Here is a 20,873-nt window from a genome sequence, read left to right on the forward strand (position 1 = left end):
GCAGGTTATTATTGAAATTATAAATGGATCAGCAGCCGGACCAGATGGTGTCCCTGCCATTTTGTTAAAGAAAGTAATTCATTTTATCACAAAGCCGCTCGCAATGTTATTAAGACAAAGTGTAGATACAGGCAAGATTTATGATGAACATAAATTAGCCTATATTACCCCTATTTTCAAAAGTGGACCAAGACTAGAGGCAAGTAATTTTAGGCCTGTGAGTCTAACATCACATATTATGAAAGTGTATGAAAGGGTAATGAAGAAAAATATAATCAAACATTTAACGTAAAATAATTTGTTTAGTATAGGACAACATGGTTTTGTACCTGGAAAAAGTACATAAACCCAACTGTTAGTCCACCTTGAGAACATATATAAAAAATATGATAAATGAAAAATAAACAGATGTGGTTTACCTAGACTTTGCAAAAGCTTTTGACAAGGTAGACCATAATATATTAGTGAAAAAATTAGAAAACATAATATTGTGGACAACGTAGGAAGATGGATAAAAGAATTTTTACAAAACAGAAAATAGATAGTGATTTGAAACAATGAGAAATCAGATGCAGCTAAGGTAATATCCGGTGTGCCACAAGCTACAGTGTTAGCTGCAAATGCTGTTTGTTATTATGATTGCAGACATAGACAGTAATGTTAAGAACTCGGTAGTGAGTAGTTTTGCCAATGACAAGAATAAGTAGAGAAATTATTTGTGATGAAGTTAGGCACTCGCTGCAATGAGCCCTAAACAAAATATATGTATGGGCAGTGGTAAATAGGATGGTAATTAACTCTGATAAATTTGAATAAATAAATTATGGAGATAAAGGAATGCTATATGCATATAGGGGACCTAATAATGAGACAATCACAAATAAGGAAGCAGTTAATGACCTTGGTGTGATGTTGGATAGCAAAATGTTATGCAATCATCAAATAGCAATGCTATATTGGCAAAATGAAAAGCAAAAATGGGAATGTTGTTACGGCACTTCAAACCAAGAAAAGCCGAACACATGATTATGATTTATAAAACGTATGTATGTAGTCCACTTGAATATTGCAATATGATATAGCACCCACACTACCAAAAGGATATTACACAAATAGAGAGTGTACAAAGGTCCTTTATAGCTAGAATAGAAGAAGTTAAGGACCTTGACTACTGGGAAAGACTACAATTTTTAAAATTATATAGTCTAGAAAGAAGAGAATGCTACATGATAATACAGGCATGGAAACTGATAGAAGGAATTACCAAAAACATCATGGAGCTAAAAAATATCAGATAGAGCCAGCAGAGGTAGCTTAATAGTGCCCAAAATTAATACATATCAGGAAAACTAAGGAAAGCACACAGGACATTAATCTACTACGCACCAGCATCGATAAGGCAGCGTCTATGCAGTGCGTTGCCAGCTCATCTGAGGAACATATCAGGAGTGAGCATAGATGTGTTTAAGAATAAGCTCAACAAATATCTAAGCTGCACCCCAGACCATCCAAGATTGGAAGATGCAAAATATAACGGAAGAAGCACGAGCAATTCTCTGGTGGACATTAGAGATGCCTCACACCAAGGGACCTGGGGCAATGCGAACGAGCTGTAAGGTCTGTAAGGTAAGGTAAGAAGGACCAGGCCCCTAAGTTTGGTTGGAGAGGGGAGAGTGATCCTTGGGGTAGATAAGTGAGGATGTAGGCCCTATGTGTGGTCAGGCGAGGGGTCGGGGACTATGTAAGGACCAAATATCCTATGTCAGGTTTAATGGGGGAGTTCTGAGAAGAAGGCCTTTCCCAGGATAAGTAGGGCTTAATACCTTAGGTGAAGTTAGCTTAAATTGATCCTTGTAGTTTATCTAGGTAGGTGTAAAACGTACGTACGTAGTCCACTTGAATATTGCAATATGATATGGTACCCACGCTACCAAAAGGATATTACACAAATAGAGTCTACAAAGATCCTTTAAAGCTAGAGGACCTTGACTACTGAGAAAGACTACAATTTTTAAAATTATATACTAGTCTAGAAAGGAGAAGAGAACGCTACATGAAAATACAGGCATGGAAACTGATAGAAGGAATTACCAAAAACATCAAGGAGCTAAAAATATCAGAAAGAGCAAGCAGAGGTAGATTAATAGTGCCCAAAACTATACCAGGAAAAATAAGGAAAGCACGCAGGACATTAATCCACTATGCACCAGCATCGATAATGCAACGCCTATTCAATGCATTGCCAGCTCATCTGAGGAACATATGTTTAAGAATAAGCTCGACAATATCTAAGCTGCATCCCAGACCATCCAAGATTGGAAGATGCCAAATAGGTCTACCCGACGATGCATTAGCAATTCTCTGGTAGACAGAGGTGCCTCACAATTAGGTACCTGGGGCAACCTGAAAGAGCTGTAAGGTCTGTAAGGTAAGGTAAGGACCAGGCCCCTAAGTTTGGTTGAGGGGGAGGGGAGTGATCTTGGGCTAGATAAGGAAAGATGCAGACCCTATGTGTGGTTAGGCAGGGGGTCAGGGACTAGGTAAGGACCAAACATCCTAGGTTAGGTTTGATGGGGGTGGGGGGGGGGGGGTTCTGAGAAGAAGGCCTTCCCCAGGATAAGTTAGCATAAATTGATCCTTGTATTTTACCTACCCAGAATTATACCTAGGATAGACCCATGGGGTGGGGTCCACTATAGTTATCTTTATAAGTATTACTACTACTTGCTTAGGAAATAAGGTAAAATAATAGGTATAGTTCAGGTCCAGTAAGCCCAAAAAGACATTCTAAACAAAGGTCTATCTGGTAGATCTAGGGTACTTATCCGCGGCGGCCTAGACTATGGCAGTTACGGTTTTTCTATTCAGTTTTACCTACTGAAAAAGAATTTTAAGTAATATTTATTCGGGCGACTGTAATTAACCCCCAGGGGCCAGTACTAAACACGGCGAAATACATTAGACGCCCCAGTCCCTAGTGGATGTTGTATCCACGGTTACGTCCCTTGAACGACAAAATGGTACTCGATATAGTAATGCCTACATCGTGGCAGCATTAATGGCCCTTCGAGCTTGTGTAGGGAATGTTCCTCATATAAACATATAGTAGGACTGTTAACGATACAAGGTACGTTACATCCGTTTGGAGTAAAGAATGCAGAATGAAATGCAATGTAGTGTGTGATTTTTAAGACTGGGCAACTATTGCAATCCTTCATTCATTTTCAGATGGTAGTCTCCATCTCGAGATAGAGAGAGAATCTCATAAACACCTGAAGGAGATCAAGGAAATATTTATTAAACACTTTACAATACAACATGTATGGACTTGTTATATCTTCTCTATATACTAATACAAACTTGCAAAGATACAAATTCCATATCCACTAGATATTTGAATATATAAACTTCGTGCATCTCACTGGCACTGTTTAAGGGACGATTAAAAATGTTTGTATACTGTAAACTTTATGTACATAGATTACATGGTCTTAATAGAAAGCTTTAAAAATAAGATCTTGGAGCCAAAACTGCTTTTAAGTAGAGGACTAAAATCTATATACATGTAAATACACACATGCAAACATAAATGTGTAAGCAGATTTTGAATATTTCTAGAAAGCAACATATACGTACTGCATGAATGTAACATGAATATTGGATAAAAGCAAGGCAACGAGTATTTCAAACTTCGTCCTAATTTTCGGAAGTACTGAGCATTGCTATAATTATGTTTCATTATCTTTTTTACTTAAGAAAACGAGGTTAAAGCTGCGCTTAGCCACCCAACCATCCGCAAAAAGTGACGTCATCAGACGTCGTATAGCTTAGTCTTATCAAATGCAGTATTAATAGAGTACATGAAATGGTTGTTTGAATTATGGTTAAACATCATTTTTACCTATCCTGGGCAATACGAAACCTTTTAAAGCATTTTAATGTACTGTATGATTTATAATTTTTAAAAATAATTATGCCTTAATGGGGAAACGGCTCTGTGTCTCAGATATGCCATAAAGCACCACTTGTTCGAAACGGTCTGAGGCACCGTCCAGATCTAGACCGTAGTCTGAGGAAGGAGAAGTCGGGACCTAAGAGTAAACCGCTTCATTAAACACATCTGTCAATTAAATGCCTTACCATAAATCAGGACATTGTTAGAAACACTCATTGCTTTAGTAGCATGGAAATTCATATCTGGTTCAAAAGATGTTTACGATAAAAAAAAGAAACTTTCATGGCCTCTGGAATGAATCAAGTTATACTTCTATAGCAAATTATACATACAGTAAGTCATATGTCAAATACACACAATGTATTTGTAGCCATAACCGCACTATTTATCTGGCATGGAAAAACCAGGATCACTGATAGTTATGTATTCACACATAATGATAAAACACTGAATTTGCACTTAGTGTTTCAACTATTCGTAGTGAGAGAACTTTTTGAAAATTTTATTTTACCTATTCGTAGTAGGAGAGAATTTTTTGTCACAACTCTCAGATTTGTAACATTCTCTCTTGATAATACAACTACCATTAAAAAAAAAAACTCAATGTGAATGAAGGTTAATGCACCTCCTATGTCTCACTCATAAAGTTCAAAAAGGGTATCAAGAACATCATCGTCATTGTCATACATTTTACTTCAGCTTTCCCTTCAGCTGGGTGGAACATGAGATGAGTTCTTACTAAGAATATGAATAACTTACATCAGGTTTTATGAATGACTAAAAGTAAAGAATGACCACATGTAGGATTTTTCTTACCACAAAGGTTGACTAACCAAAGCAATATTGTATTCATATATCGGAAGTTCTTTTTTAAACAGTGTTAACAACTATAAGTTATTAATTTCATTCTCAGAGTAAGAAAACCTATTATCATGCCAGTTTTCAAGAGACTCCTGAATGAAACTAAAGATGAATTCACATGAAAACTTTTCGTCATCAGGTGGAATCATCATGTTTGGAAATATGCGTGGCTTTAGAAATTCTGGGGTAAAAACATCACATAATGAAGATTTTCTAACTTTACAAGCTACTGAGCAAAAATTTTCCTGACTTTAGAAACTACCAAGTAAATAAATTCCAGGCTTCCAAATGTACTCAGTAGAAAAATGAATCAATTAGAAGCTTCAGGCACTTTATAATGCCTCCTTTAAACTTGTTAAGAATAAGACAATGTTCACGCGTTTCAAATTTAGAAGAAACTTAATTGAGAGGGACCCAGTTTTATTTCAGAAACTACTAAAAAATATTAAGACAGAATTTACGAGCAAATGAGTAGGGAAATCCCTGACTTTAGAAAGCACAAAGTAAAAATAAAAATTATGTCATTAGGAGATATTGACCAAACAAATGACTCACTATAGAGACTATCAAATAAAAAATGGCTTTCTTAGAGGCAATCAAGTTAAAAACATACTTGATTAAACGTTACAGAATAGAAAAGGCTTCACTGTAGATGGCTGGCCTTAGAAGCATTTAAGAACCAAGTACTTAATTTTTTTGTGCTAGCTAGACAGAAGAAAATTGTAAGATTTTAGAGTCATATCTTACTGTAAGTAATGTAATGGTCGTTATGTTTCCATCAGTTCGTCTGTCATTCAATCACAGCCAAACGGCTGGTTCGATGGGGATGAAACTTGGCAGTGTTATAGTGGGGACCCCTATCAGATGGGGGTGAGGAAGTTTCCCTTGAAACCGAGCTGGTTCTGCCGGTTGGTTCTGCCCATTGGTTCTGCCCGTAGATTTAGTTACTTTTCGAATTTATCATACATAATTTCTGTATACATATGACTTATCATTTGAAAAGAGTACTATAGGGTAAGCATCAATGACATCAAAGAGGGTGGAGTTTGAGAAGCGTGTTGAATGAGAGGGAGAGGAAGTGAGAGAGAGTAGACGGGGTGTTAGGGAGAAGAAAGAGGACAAAAGACAGGTAGGGTTAGAGAGAGAGAGAGACAGAGACAGAGAAGAGTGGGTGTTAAGGAGAAGAGAGAGAGAAAGAGAGTTGGTATTAGTGAGAAGAAAGAGGGAAAGAGAGAGTGATGGTTGGGGAGAGTAAGAGAAAGGAGCGAGAGAGTAGAGGGGGTGTTAGGTAGGAGAAATATGGAAAAAGAGAGAGAGAGAGAGAGAGAGAGAGAGTTGGTATTAGTGAGAAGCAAGAGGGAAAGAGACAGAGATGGTTGGAGAGAGAAAGAGAGAGTGAGAGATAGAGCGAGAGGGAGAGGAAGAGAGAGAGAGAGTAGAGGGGGTGTTAGGTAGGAGAAAGATGAAAAAAGTGGAGAGAGAGAGAGAGAGAGAGAGAGAGAGAGAGTTTATTGGCTGTCATTCAGTTTTCCCCAGCAGTGCCGGGTTGGTCAGGTAGTAGAGACTGCCGGTATTCTTTGTAACTAAATCAAAGGTCCAAGTTCAAATCCTGGTCGAAGCAGACGTACTTTACATATATATATATATATATATAAGTACAGGCAGTCCCCGGGTTACGACGGTGTCGGCTTACGACGTTCCGAGGTTACGACGCTTGTCAGTAGACGTTATTTCCAGGGTTATGACGCATGTTCCAGGGTTACGACGCCTACAATGCTCATCTGGGAGATGAAATATGACACCAAAAATGCAAAATAATCAATATTTGAAGGTTTTTTGATGAAAAATGCCATAAGAATGCAGTTTACATAGTTTTCAATGCACCCAAAGCATTAAAAGTAAGGTTTTCTTAGGATTTTTGATGATGTTCCTGCTTACGACGATTTTCGGCTTACAACGCGTCTCAAGAACGGAACCCCCGTTGTAACCCGGGGACCGCCTGTACATATGTATATATTCTACATTTTGCCATTCAGTATAACATAAATCAAGTTGGTTTTTCAAACAAACAATTGCAAGGTATCTCTCTCTCTCTCTCTCTCTCTCTCTCTCTCTCTCTCTCTCGCAGATCTGTGCATCCCTCTCTTCAACTTTTCTGCTGCCTGCCCCGCCTTTTCGGAATTTGAAATGCCGGCTCGAAGCTCCCAAAAGCAGAGAATTAATCCAGAAGCTGCCAGAGGGTACACGAAGTTAATAAAAGAGGTCACCGAGAGGATTGCACACTCAGTCGGCCGCTCAGTAAACCCAGTCAAGTCCGCAGCTCCTCGTATATGCTGAGCTGCCCCTTCCCCCTTGTCCTTTGCATTTCCATGTGGCTGAAAGCTAGACCCTACCTGACGGCATTTGAGTGCATCTTCTTTTAATCAACGGTGCCCTTTAAGAAGCAGAGACCAGCGATCAAAGATGGTAAAGTATGGGGGTAGTGTGTAGTCACTTTTATCTCTTTTACTGTATTTTTCATCTCTGAGTTCCATATGAACTTCCACAGCTATCCTTTGTCATCCCCCCACAGCTGTGCTCCCTTTGATCTATGAAGCTAATCTAATTTAAGAGCTGTGGTTCCTTTGCAAATAATTTACTAGTGCTCATTGCTTGAATGACCTCCCAGAATTTGCAGTCGCTAAGAGAAATTACTAGGGGAGATAAAGTAAGTCAGTGTCTGCGTTCCACACCCTCCCATTCAATACCATAACTATCTTTGAAGTAATCCAGTCACTTCTTGCCCTTTGATGGAATTCTGGGAATGAAAGACTTATATCAAGCAAGTCTGAAGATTTGGCAGAATCACCACACTTGATCAGTACTTTGAGTGTCGCACGTGTGTTTATAGAGCAATACCTCGTTCCAGGTATCCTACTGCCTTCATCCCTGCTGTGAGAGGTGAATTTTTTTTATCCTTAGACGTTCTGGGCACACCCTACCCGCGCTCCAAGTCCTTCCATGTGTGGGCAACCCGATCACGTGATTCCAGTGCTACAAGCAACTTGTTTTCTCAGTAATAGGTCGGACCTTGAGAGTCCTAGCGCCCTTATGGTGCCCGTGAATACGTCGCGTATCTAATTTGTAAATATATTCCATTTAAAGTGACCCTGAGAAATTTCCCTTCAAATGTCCTTAGCATTTGTAACCGGCCTTCAGCCGTAGAGTGTTTAAGCGGTTGACCTCACCCAGGCCTCTGCCTTCTGAGTCTAAAGTGTATCCTAACAGTAGTGCAGAAATTCTAAAGAGGTCATAATCTTAAAAATATATCTATATTTATTCAATTACTATAATTCCCTTGGGTTTAATTTAGTAAAGCATAATGAATTCGATGTTAAACAATATTTGTACACAAAACAGTCATGCGTACATAAGTAATCAACAAAGTGTTACAAACTACCAACCAGCTAGCTACATGGAAATGGGCAGATAGCAATTCTAAATACAGAACCTGGTTTCGACAAGAATATGTAAAGCAGAGTCAATATCTACTTATATATCTCAATTGACAGCCCAGTTATCAAAGCTAGCCTTACTTTAGCAATTACCGAAGGTCCAGGTTCAAATTCTGGACGGGGCACTTATCGATTATAACTCCCCTTGGGCAAAATTTATTCCCAAGGTATGATGAAGTCAATATTAACGATATTTGTGACTTGCTCTCATTTTGTACCTACTTCACAGACAGATATAATGAACAGCAATCCTGCTTTCCTTAATGTCTACGTATATTTCGAGACTTTCTGGCGTTATTCAAGGAGCCATCGGTCTATCAAAAGCTGCTGACAGCGACGGGATCTTCTCAGCCATGTCGTGCATCAGAGTCGTTGGGCTGGGCAGGTCAGCTTGGGCTTTCTCGTTTCTGAAATACAGGTCTCTGTAAGATGATACAATGCAGGTATGCTTTGATGCACAGGTTTCTAATTAAAAATGCATGCATAACTTACTTATATATACATAACAAAGTACGTATATATATTTGCCTATGAAAAGACCACAAATCTGTTATTTCTTTCTTTTATGAAATATAGGTTTCTGCAAGGCATCCAAACAAGTACATTTTGATGTACAGAGAGAGAGAGAGGAGAGAGAGAGAGAGAGAGAGAGAGAGAGAGAGAGAGAGAGAGAGAGAGAGAGAGAGGACAGTAGTTATAGTTTCCATCAACAAAATGACAGTCATCATCCATGTGGTGGACAAAACATAACATAAATGATTCTGCAAGTAATCTTGATTCGCAAGTTCATCCACACGTCAGAAATACTATGCATAATAAAATGGAAAGTTTGCTCTCCACTTACCTGGAAGAGACAAGAGACGCCGACCGTGAGAGGAATGGCAAAGTCGAGATGTCTGACTTCGTGGACGAGCGCATGGAAGACGTTGCCTGAGCAGCAGGAGATGGTATTACACAGCACAGCCATGGTAGTCGACGCCCAACCTCCTGTAATTAATACTGAATTAATTGAGATTTTATTACAACCTTACTGATATAATATGTCACGCTTCAATGCTAAAATAGAATGGCATATTTTCTACAAAATATTATTTCAGCATGATGAAATACATCAGCAAAATGAGATTAGTAAGCTGAGATGGCAACTTGCAGGAAGGAAGATGGAGAAGTATATGTTAGTGGATAGTGGACAATGGAAGTTGTTGAACTGTACTGGTACTAGTTAGTGGGTATAATAAGTATAATAATAACTGAAGGGGAAAGATGAGGTGACGTTAATTAGTCTTCACAGAATATGTGGAGTACAAAGGCTGAAAGGCCGAACAATTGCAATGATACAATATGGCAAAAAGGTAGGGCTAAGTATGAAAATAGCTTGAAATTTTGGAGCAACTGGGAACGTGGAAGAAATAGGAGTTAGCAGAATAAAACGATATATTTTGAAGACATGTCAATAGGATATAATATTTGAAAAGAGTGGTTAAAAGATATAAAATTTAAAATGAATGAATAAAAATATCTATTATGTAATAATAATGGTTAAATGGACACAATATTTGGAAGATCTGGAGTGAAAGAATAAACCCATAAATTGTGCTTGGAAGGAAAACCCTTTACATCCAGGAAGTGCAAGACTGCACATAGGATGAAGATGAGTGGTGCAGTGTCTATGGAGAGGGGGACGCTGATTTATTTCTGGTTAATCAATTAAACAATACACAAAACACGAGTTTTTTGCCTCGCTTTTCTCTGGAGCCAACACTTTTAAAAAAACGTCGAGGGTACCTTATGTAATTAGGTTTGGTAAAAACAATAAAAAAAATGGGGTTTAAACCAAAATTATGCGAAAGTTCTGCTTCTTATACACACACTTACACACACACACATATATATATATATATATATATATATATATATATATATATATATGTAGATATATGTAGATATATATAATATATATATATATATATATATATATATATATATATATATATATATATGATGTAGTATGTATGTATGTAGATATTAATATATAATAATATATATATTATATTATTAAGATATATATATTATATATTATTATTATATATGTATGTATGTATGTATGTATGTATATATATATATATGCTTATATATACACGTATATATATAAAGTAGATATCATTTATAAAATGTATAATTTTCATCAACAAAGCATAATATAAAACAAATAACTTTCAAGTAATAAATATAAAGCACTGATCTGCTCAAATACAGTGATTTTGCTCTTAAAAAACGTATTTTTTCTTGTAATTCATATTACATTTATAACATTCTGGCCCTTTTACAAGATCAAATTTTCGATTTAATTTCCTCATAACTCAGAACCACTCAGATAAGTAAATACAGCATAATCATGCATGTTTGTATAAACGCTCTATTTCACAGTTCACGGCGTAATGACATTTGATATCTATAATACTGTCCTGGTAATAAAAACCATAATGTGGTATATTAACTTGAGAATTGGATTAAAGATAACTGAATTACTCCATAAAAGTTTGACTGAATTACTTCATATATATGAATAAAAAATGTTAGACATCAAAGATTAACAGTTATTCAAAAATCTTTTTCGAATCCATTTTATGACGAAGAGGAGAGGAGGAAATCGACATTTTATATCATGTCAATATTCTCTAGTGCTACTCAAAAGAATGAATGGATTTGAGTTAAATTTCTTACTGACATGATATTGCTCTAGTAATTCTACACGACCAGTGCTATTCCAAAATTCGCCACAGTTCAGTTTTGCAATACCGTACACATATTCTCAGACGCTAGAATCATATTATCACATCTATTTTTCATATTAAAAGATATCTCTATTTATTTTGTAAACTGACAGATACCACTGCTCATTCCTTTGGGCTTCAAAAAAAAAACACAGCAAGTAGAAATGTGTTTCACTTACATAAATATATGTAATGCATTAGAGTTGGAACTCAGCATTTTGTAACCAATGTTCCATTTCTGTAAAGGGACTATTTTTCACAAAAATATGTAGCCACACATACACGCAAAATAAGCCACAAATATCGATCGATATCCAGATCGGGAATAACTTACATCCAAAGGGAATTATAATCGATAAGTCCTTTATCACCAGTGATATTCGATAAAAAATCACAGTAGATGCACGTGGCTTCATTAAATAAGCGAACACCACAGGAAAATGATAGGCAGAAATCCAAGCGCTTTCGTCTTTACAAAGACAATGTCCAAGTAAAGACGAAAGCGTTTGGGTTTCTGCCTATCATTTTCCTGTGGTATTTGGTTATATATATAACATTTAATGAGGGTACAAGATTGAACAAATGAGAGCAAAAGTGTTATCATTCACAGACTAACCTGGCGGTAGCGAGGGTGCGATACAGCGTATATGAAGGGGTTGTAAACAGTTGACATCTTGGCAAAAAGCGCAGGTAACATTGTAGCAAGAGGAGTCAGGAGACTGTGCCACGAAAACAGTCCAAGGAGAGACACAACTATGCAAGGAAAGAAGGAAAAACAATGTAACAAGAGAAAATTGTCAGAAAATTATAATTCTACGTCTCTATCGTAATTATGATGCGACAGGTATCTTACAACGTGGTTTTATTATGCTCAATCCTATACATCAAATTATCTTGACTCTAGGGTCTTTTTCCAGAACTGATCAGAATCGATTTCGTATCAAGCGCATGAAGCAATTCATCTAAAAACATTTAAACTTAGATTTAGCCTTCTGAAATGTGTATACCTATATAATTATTAATATTTATATCAAGTACTTAAGACAAGTTGTAGATTTTTAACTAATCATAATTATTATTATAAAGACCTCATTCTCCATTTCAGTTTACCTGCATAAGGCGTCCAAGCGAGAGCCCAAAAGAAGACAGACGTGAAGACAACCTTGGCGAGCTGAGTTTCCCTCTTCTGTAAATTTGCATACTTGATGCCCTGAAAGACAGCATGAAATGTCTTTTTTTATAAATGTGTTTTCAAAACTTGAGGTTTGTACAGTTCAGATTTTAAAACCTATATATTACTAGGTGACCAACCCAGCACTGCCCAGGGAACCTATAAATGACAACTGAGAAACTCTCTCTCCCCAACATTCCTGTCAAGATAGTTGCTTCAGTTACACTGTCCCGCATTTTTGACATTTTCATTTCACAATTTCTCAACCCCCATTCCTATCAGACCTTAACTTGATCTTGGAGGGCATTGGGAGGGTCTCTATTCATCCCAGCAACCTCGAAAACTATGGATCATTCTAATATCTGTCATTTTTTACTTTTTTTTCACCCCTGCTCACAACCTGCCTCTCCTATCAGGGCAGAACTCAGACTTAAAGGACATAGGAAGTTTCACCATTCATCTCTGCGATCTCGAAAACTATGGGTAAGACTAATATCTGACATTTTCGGTTATCTTTACATGTCACCACCTTCCCACCCCTTCTTAACCCCCTCCTCAAACTGTGGATTAGACACTAATATCCATCATTTTTTTGTCATTTGTAAATCTCACCACCTTCTCACAACCCCCCTAGGGCTGAACTTGGACTTAAGGACATCAGGAGTGTCATTCATCTCAGCGACCTCTAAAACTATGGATTAGACATTAATATCTGTCATTTTCAGTTATTTTTACATGTCACCCCCTCCCCACCCCACTTCCTATCGGGGCTGATCTTGGACTTAAAGGGCATCAGGAGGATCTATATTCATTTCAGCAACCTTAAAAACTATGGATTAGATACTAATATCTGTAATTTTCAGTCATTTTTACATGTCACGCCCCTCCTACCCTCTTCTCACCCTCATTCCCATCAGGGGTGAACGTGGACTTGAAGGGCATCAGGAGTGTCACTATTCATTTCAGCAACCTCGAAAACTATGGATTAGACACTAATATCTGTCATTTTTTATTATTTATACATGTTGCCCCTTCCCACCCCATCCCTATTGGGGCTATGGCTTGATAATTAATTTGATACAATGCAATTAGCACCAATAGCCTACATTTCAAATTTAAAATGTAGTTACATTCTGGGGGAAGAGGTAACTACAACTTTTTAGGGGGGATTACATATGTTTTTAAGAAAATGTAATTAGCCTCTGGTCGAACCCTATGTTAGTTTGACCTCTGTGCCAAATTTCATAATGATTGATTCACTGGTGTAGACGTTCCTTTGGAAAAAAAAAAACAGACAAATAAACAGGCACGTTTTCCCATTTATATTGTAAATTTGAACTTTTGAATGGTTAAAATGGATACAAAAAATTAAAATTTCCAAAAACTAATAAGTTCAGATTTTTATCTTCAGTCATTTGTGATTAAAATTTAGGTTATGGGGGATAAAAGGATAATCTGAACAACGAATGCAATATACAGTATAAGATACTGTGATGAGATATTTATGTTAACACTTTATACTACAGCACCCATTAAACACTTGAGATTCGAGAAATATGAATACTAAATACCTTTACAACAGAAAATGTATCAAAATCAACATGAACAAAAGAATTACCTCTCCCTGGGACCTTTCGTGATTGACGATATCTTCGTCGTGTTTATTAACAGACAGGACGATCAACACGTAACACCACCCGATGACACCAAGGGGAAGAGCGTATGCCGCCAGGAACAGAGCAAATACGTACAACCGACTCCAGATGTCGCCGCTTAAGTAATCGAAGGAACAACTGGAAATGTTTACGACGGTCAGACGTTTCCACAATTTCACAGAAAATGGGAAGTAAGGATGGAAGTATATATATAAAAAAAAACTTGACGAAAGTAGCACACTATATTTCCCTTACTCTACTAAGGTTGCAGTGTCAACTGATGATACCTTGATTGGACTGTTTGGTCGGGTTATGGTTATTAAAACTGGCGTCCTTTGATTCCATGGTCGCACTGTAAAAGTGAGTCCCAGAGAAAGAAAGAGCAATAATGCAACCAAAGAAAGATTCCAGTTCAAAAGAATAAATTTAGCACAATTTAACAATACATCTAAAAACATTTCTGTAAGTCACATTACTTAGCTACCAGGATTAAGGGTCCTTTACTGATATTTGTTATCAATGAAATACAGGTGTATTACAGAGGAATATATACTCTTAGATTATAAAGCTAACTAACGAGAGAACTAAATATACAGGGAAATCATCGCTTACTGAATTCATAATCCAATTATTACGTAATCTCCTCGTAAGTGAATAAGATGCAATGAAATATCTATCTATTCTCCACATATAATATATACAGTTTGAGAGATGACAGAGGTGAAATGTCATCACCTTATCATGAATCCTTCGAGGACGTATCGATTCCACCCCAAGAAAGGGAAGCTGCACCAGGTGGCACTGTAGACCCAAGCCCAGAAGATCCACAGGAGAGCTCTGCTTTTACTCAATCGCCTTCCTGGATTCAGTTATGGTCGTTGTGAAATAATAAAAGATATGATAAAGCATAATGATTCTTTACTCTTGTTAGAGTATGGTTTTATATAAAAAGAATATTGAATATTACACCAAGAACCAGGCTATCAGAATAAAAGGTGGTAAGAAACAGAATTTAAAAAGAATATTGCCTGACATGCAACGGGAATTAAATGTACTGATTATCACATGCTACATATATGTGTTAAATGAGATAAACTAATAAATAGTCTAAAGTAGCCTTAAGCCCCGTCCACACGGTCGAGCTTTGCCTGACGAACTTTGTTCGATGTGACGTCAGAGGCGGGAAAAGTCAGAACTTTATCCGCTGTGTCTCCGCTTCTGACGTCACATGGAACAGAGTTCGTCGAACAAAGCGCTGCTCGACTGTGTGGACGGGCCTTTACGGTTCATTTCATTTGTTTCACAGACCTCTCCATAGGTTTCTGCAACTGCAGAAGTTATGATAAAAATACGACTGATGAGAATATTTCCTTTTTGAAGGAGAATCTACTACATAATCCCCAGCCATGGCATTCGAAACCAAAGCGAAAAAATAGAGAGATGATTTGTAAGTTTTGAGATCAGGGTTTGCCAACTATTTTATTTTGCACTCACCAGCAAATGGTGTTACGATGGCCCTGTAACGATCGTAGGCAATGAGTGCCATGTTAATGATGGACACAGTACCGAAGAGTGCACCACAGAAGCCATAAATCTGCAATGGAAAAGGAAAACATAACCTGTTTTCATAGCTTGCTTTCCAGACTTGTGGATAGATTTGGAACTTCATACAATGGAAAATATTATACTATGTAACTATTCTTTGCATTCATGCGGCAAATAGTTCAAAGTTTCACAGGATGACTGTTATGTCAATTCGTTGTCAAAAGTTATTGTACTTCGCTTCCTTTTGGGAGAACTGACCTTTACATATCCCTTCTCTTAATATAATTAAACTGAAAACAAAATTACTCAAAAGTTTCCAATCTCATCTTTCTCAGAGAAGCCGACATACTGACGCTTCTTTTCTCATGTTCATGGAATTCTTTCCAACTAAATTATGCACTTTTTCCTAACGAAAGCTGTCACAGACACAGAAAGTGTACATCATCGTCATTATCATTCATAAATGTCATCGTGTATTTTTCATGGAATCTGATGATGACCTTCACATCATATTGAATCTAAGCAGTGATTCGTGAAAGACAAAGGGGCATATGTTATTAAAGAAGCATTAACAGTCTTGAGTTCATCTGAGGAAATGACTTCCATGCTAAAGGTAGTGGATAGGAATACAATCCTTGGGAAAAACAATGGTTAGTTACAAGTTCCGAACATGCCACAAATTTTGTATTATAATGGGGAAATAGGAGATTGTACAAGATGAGCATAATTATAAGGTCACTTATAAATGACAGAATTAGAGTAGAGTACAAAGTAAAGACATTTTTTTAAAGTTTTCATTTGTAGGAACTTTTAGTTTTATAAAAATTGTATCATTAACAGACACCTCATTCATGAAAGCTCATTAAAAAAGAAATGTAATTCTACGTGGGATTTTGTTTAGAAATTCTCGTTGGAACTTTGCTTTCAAAGAATTTTAATTAAAAGTTTTTCTTGGGAAATTTGTTGTATAGGCCCTCCTTTCATATTGTATAATAACAGCCATTCACAAATCAATGTTACTTTTAGAACAGTGATTGTATCGACAATTAAATGTCAAAACATAATTTGCAGGAACTCTCACCTTGCGAGAGCTTTCAATCCTTCGAAATTCCTTTCATAGGAAGTTTCACAAGGACGTTCTCAAAGAAACTGTCACAAAAAAAAGTGGGGGGACGGGCATTACGTCGCAAGGACCTTCATTTTCGCTTACCTCGCAAGCCAGAGGTCCAAGAGTCCAAGTCTGGTTGAAGCAATTGGCGATGAGGACCGGGAACTGAGATAGCATCATGAGGAGGTCTGTCAGAGCGAGGTTGATCATGAGGAAATTAGTGCCGGATCGTAGCGTGCGAGTCATGGCGAAGATCCACATCACCAGCCCGTTTCCCGCGAAGGCCACGATTCCTGACGAAGAGAGAAACTGCTTTCAAACGAAACGGCTCTTGGGGAAAGTTAGTGTTTTATCCTGGTGAAAGCAGTCTGAGAGAAAGAATTCACACTCAAAAGAATACTTACGCTGACATGTATATCTATTGGTTAGTTTCTTGGGAAGAGAAAGAATTCACCCTCAAAAGAATACTTAAGCTGAAATGTAAATTTATTGGTTAGCTTCTTGGGAAGATCACCTGTGGCTAAAAGTTATACAAGCAATAGTGATACCGAGAACTCTATTAAAGGGACATACATTCTCTCTACAGATATTCCCTCTTCTGAGAAAAAGGTCACTAAGTTTAAATACCATCCACACAAAATTTTATAACTATATAAATCCAACAATGAAAAACTAAAGTCCTGAACCCTTAAATCTAAATTAAGTATAATGAAAATATCTTGAATTTCTCAGCAATAATGCGAAAGACAAGTGAACACAAAACCATCCAGCCTAATGTTAAGAAAACCAAAATTCATCATCCTTACCTATAATAAAGTAAAGGGTGCCAAGCACAGGGTGCCAGAAGGGGTTGGGTGGGGGGAACTGATGCCAGTGTTCGTGCACTTTGTGGTGCACGTCAGGATGGACGAAACTCAAGATGCTGACGTTTGCCATGTCCGGGACACTGCCAAAATGACCGTAGGTCCACGCTTGCCATCGTCTGTTGGTGACGTAGTTCAGCGCACAATGAGAGACGAAATACGGGGTGGGGGCTATGAGTTCAGTTATCGTTAGTTTTATCTGTTGTTTGTTTGCTGATTACATGACAAAATAAGCGCATGTAATATGAGAGAGAGAGAGAGAGAGAGAGAGAAGACAGGGGGGGGGAGGGGGGGAAAGGGGGGAGAGAGAGCGAGAGAGAGAGAGAGAGAGAGAGAGAGAGAGAGAGAGAGAGAGAGAGAGAGAGAGAGAATTATCTTTTGCATATACGTGAGTTCACAGACAAATGGGTAATAAGATTAAACGGAGGAAAGGGCATATTGAAAAATACAAATACTACAGAGAAATGCATATAAATATATATCTACAATTTAAGCATAAATAAAAATAAATATAATAGTATGCACTAATAAAATAGGAAGAATAAACAACCGAAAATCTACGCTATTAAGCTTTCAAAGTGTCAATAATTACTAGAGTGAAAGACAGAAAAACAATAATATTCATTCCTTAATTAGGAATGAGTTCATGAACAGCAATTAAATGAGTTTACTCCGTAATTCGATGCTAAACAATTAAGCTTTTAGTCTTCAATTGAACTCTGTCCCTGGAACGTGCCCAATACTTTCTTTCCTTATCCGTTTTTTTTAAAATTATTATTAATTAAATGGTAACGAATGATAAATTTCAGCACAAAACAAAAATGTACTTCCGAGTAAAACGAAATCAACAAAAAGGTGTTTCAAATATCCACACAAAATATCAACCGCTAACTGCTGGATCTACAATGAATGACCTGAGCAACAACTCTTTTTGCCTTGCTCTCCTTGATATCCTGTAAAATAAGTGGCCATAGCTAGTTCAGGATAGACTGCAAAAGAGACTGAGCAAAACGAAGCAAGACGCGCCTCTTGATGAAATGGTGCTTACATACGTACATAAATACACACACGCGTACTTACATACATATAGGAAGGTGACTCGGAAAAAACAATATCGGAGCTGCCATTGTTATCCACTGAGAAAAATGAAGACCGCTTTCTACATCAGTCAGTCACTTTATATTCTTTCAGAAATAGTTCATCAAAGCATACCAATCACGATTACGATAAATTATCCAACGACAACCTGTATGCACTTTCGAGTACTTATTCTGCATTATATATATATATGCATACACACACATACACAGGATGTCCACAAAGTCCCAGTACCATTTCAAGTGTTTATTGCTCAGAATGGTACTGGGACTTTATGGACACCTTGTATATACATGTGCGTCTATGTGTCTGTGGTATGATAAGGAAAAAATAGAAAGCTTACCTCTCAGTAGTCTCCATGGAGTCTTGAGTCTCTCCAGACATGGGATATCCAACAAGAATTGATTCCAGAGCCTATTCACCTGAACAACAAACGTTTATCCTTTGTCTTGTAGACGGTAGTTAACCTCTTATTTCGAAATTATATTTTTGAAAAACGTCGATTTGGAATTGCCTGGCAGCTTCGTCAATATGTCTGAAGGGGCCGGCAACAAATATTTTCTGAAAGATTTAAAACTACTGTACATAACTGTTAACGATAATATATTTTAGGAAAGTCTCAGATCTTCCTATGAACTTGTTGGGAAAAACATGTCACAAACACTAATATTCTGATGCCAAGCAATCATTTAGGTTAAACAGTTCTCTACAGAATACGAATATGTCATATCCCCGGTATTTTTAAGCGACCTCGAAAAAATATTGTTCTCTCCGCATACCACTTCTTAATGCGATTCAAATGGAAGAGAAGAGACTGCAAATAAAAGCAGAAAAGTGACAAACAATGATTGAAAATGAACACTCGAGAGCTCCACAGAAAGCGTAAATCTCCAAATTGAAACTTATTTCGAAAGGAAATTTAACAGTCTTGAGCTAAGCTTAAGAATCAAATACATTTAATCTCTTCCCACACAAAATTATGAAAATAAATTCTTATACCAATAGGGAAAACATTTCCTGAGTTATATGAGGAGAATACAAACAACTAATAGCAATATTGAATTTTCTTGCAAAGTTTAGGGGAAGAAAACTTATGTTAAAAAATTGGTGGTACTTCCGGTATCACCCAACGCAATCGTTCAAATACAATAATAAGGTCGTATCAGGTGGAGTTCACATTACCATACATCTAAATCAAATATTGTTGAGGCTGACCAAATAAAATAAACCAATGAAGATTAAAAAATACTTTGGAAATAGGATCAGATAAAGTTGAAATTACAGCTTTTTGAGAATAATCAGACGAAAATATGACTGCGATTCCTAAAATTACAAAGCAATGAGAGATGTGACTGCTACGTATGTCTAACAATGAATACTGACCGGGTCACGTGATATCCTTCTATTTATATTGGGTCCTGTAAGGACTCCCAGCTGTGAGGGCAATGAGGTGTTCTATCCTGCTTCAAGCAGGATAATAAGCGGATAATCACGAAAAGGGGGGAGGAGGAAGGAGAGATAGAGAGAGAGAGAGAGAGAGAGAGAGAGAGAGAGAGAGAGAATGGCTTTCCCGGAACGAACAACTGAAAAAAGGAAAACAGCAATATGTCAATTCTTTAAAAAATATCAAGTGACAAACAATTTGTATAACTACTTGCATTAACCTGCTCGATGTTTTCAATATATCGTTTTTACTGAATATGCATTTACTATACTATTTCATATTTTTGCTGGTATATCACCTGTTGTGATCAACCTCCAGTCATCTGAATTGTCTTTCTTTCTTAGATCTCTCTCTCATCTGCTTCTAGTTTGAAATGTCAATTTCGGAAAGGTTACTCAATTCGAAGACGGGTGACTATATTCTCACATACGAGAGAAGAGGTCATTCATCTGGTTTTCTTACAGATCCTAAACATTTTTTTTAATTCGATAGGAGGAAAAGTTTCAGCCTTTCAAATGAATGCCTTCTATTGTGCGTCTCATAATTGATTCATTTTCATCATTATTGAAAAGGGACATGCCAGTAAAAATTCTTATAACTATAGATAGTCTTCATCCCGATGAGAGGAACAATGAAATGACCCCTTGGTTGAAGATGACCTCCTAATCTCCCGACCTCGTTTTTGGAACCCAACCTGAGCGAAGGAAAGAAAACCCAGACACGTGGACTCCCGAGGATGCATCTTGCTAGAGGTTAATCGAGGGCCAGGTAATGGAAGCATTGCCGCCGATTCATTCTCCCTCAAGTTCCCCGACCCTTTCGGATTCGCTGTCAGCTCCAGACGCACGAATTGTTCTCGGTAGGGTGAGCTCAGTCACATGGCAGGGCGTGCTGCTCGAGATGAC

The 20,873-nt window shown here is 37.3% G+C and overlaps 1 protein-coding gene across 1 annotated transcript; it reads right to left on the bottom strand.

The window, feature by feature from the left end:
• Nucleotides 1-6,353: 6,353 nt before the first annotated feature.
• On the bottom strand, nucleotides 6,354-19,079 carry LOC135220109 (rhodopsin-like). The gene is made up of 10 exons (XM_064257421.1): nucleotides 18,868-19,079; nucleotides 17,370-17,545; nucleotides 16,666-16,856; nucleotides 15,405-15,504; nucleotides 14,646-14,769; nucleotides 13,874-14,048; nucleotides 12,195-12,294; nucleotides 11,701-11,837; nucleotides 9,155-9,297; nucleotides 6,354-8,717 (listed from the first exon to the last, which is right to left on the bottom strand). Exons 1-10 carry the CDS (start codon nucleotides 18,906-18,908, stop codon nucleotides 8,609-8,611), a joined length of 1,296 nt encoding a protein of 431 aa, XP_064113491.1. The 5' UTR covers nucleotides 18,909-19,079; the 3' UTR covers nucleotides 6,354-8,608.
• Between the last annotated feature and the right edge of the window lie 1,794 nt (nucleotides 19,080-20,873).

This window comes from Macrobrachium nipponense, chromosome 1 (genome assembly GCF_015104395.2).
Source record: "Macrobrachium nipponense isolate FS-2020 chromosome 1, ASM1510439v2, whole genome shotgun sequence".
In the NCBI taxonomy this organism is placed as follows: domain Eukaryota; kingdom Metazoa; phylum Arthropoda; class Malacostraca; order Decapoda; family Palaemonidae; genus Macrobrachium; species Macrobrachium nipponense.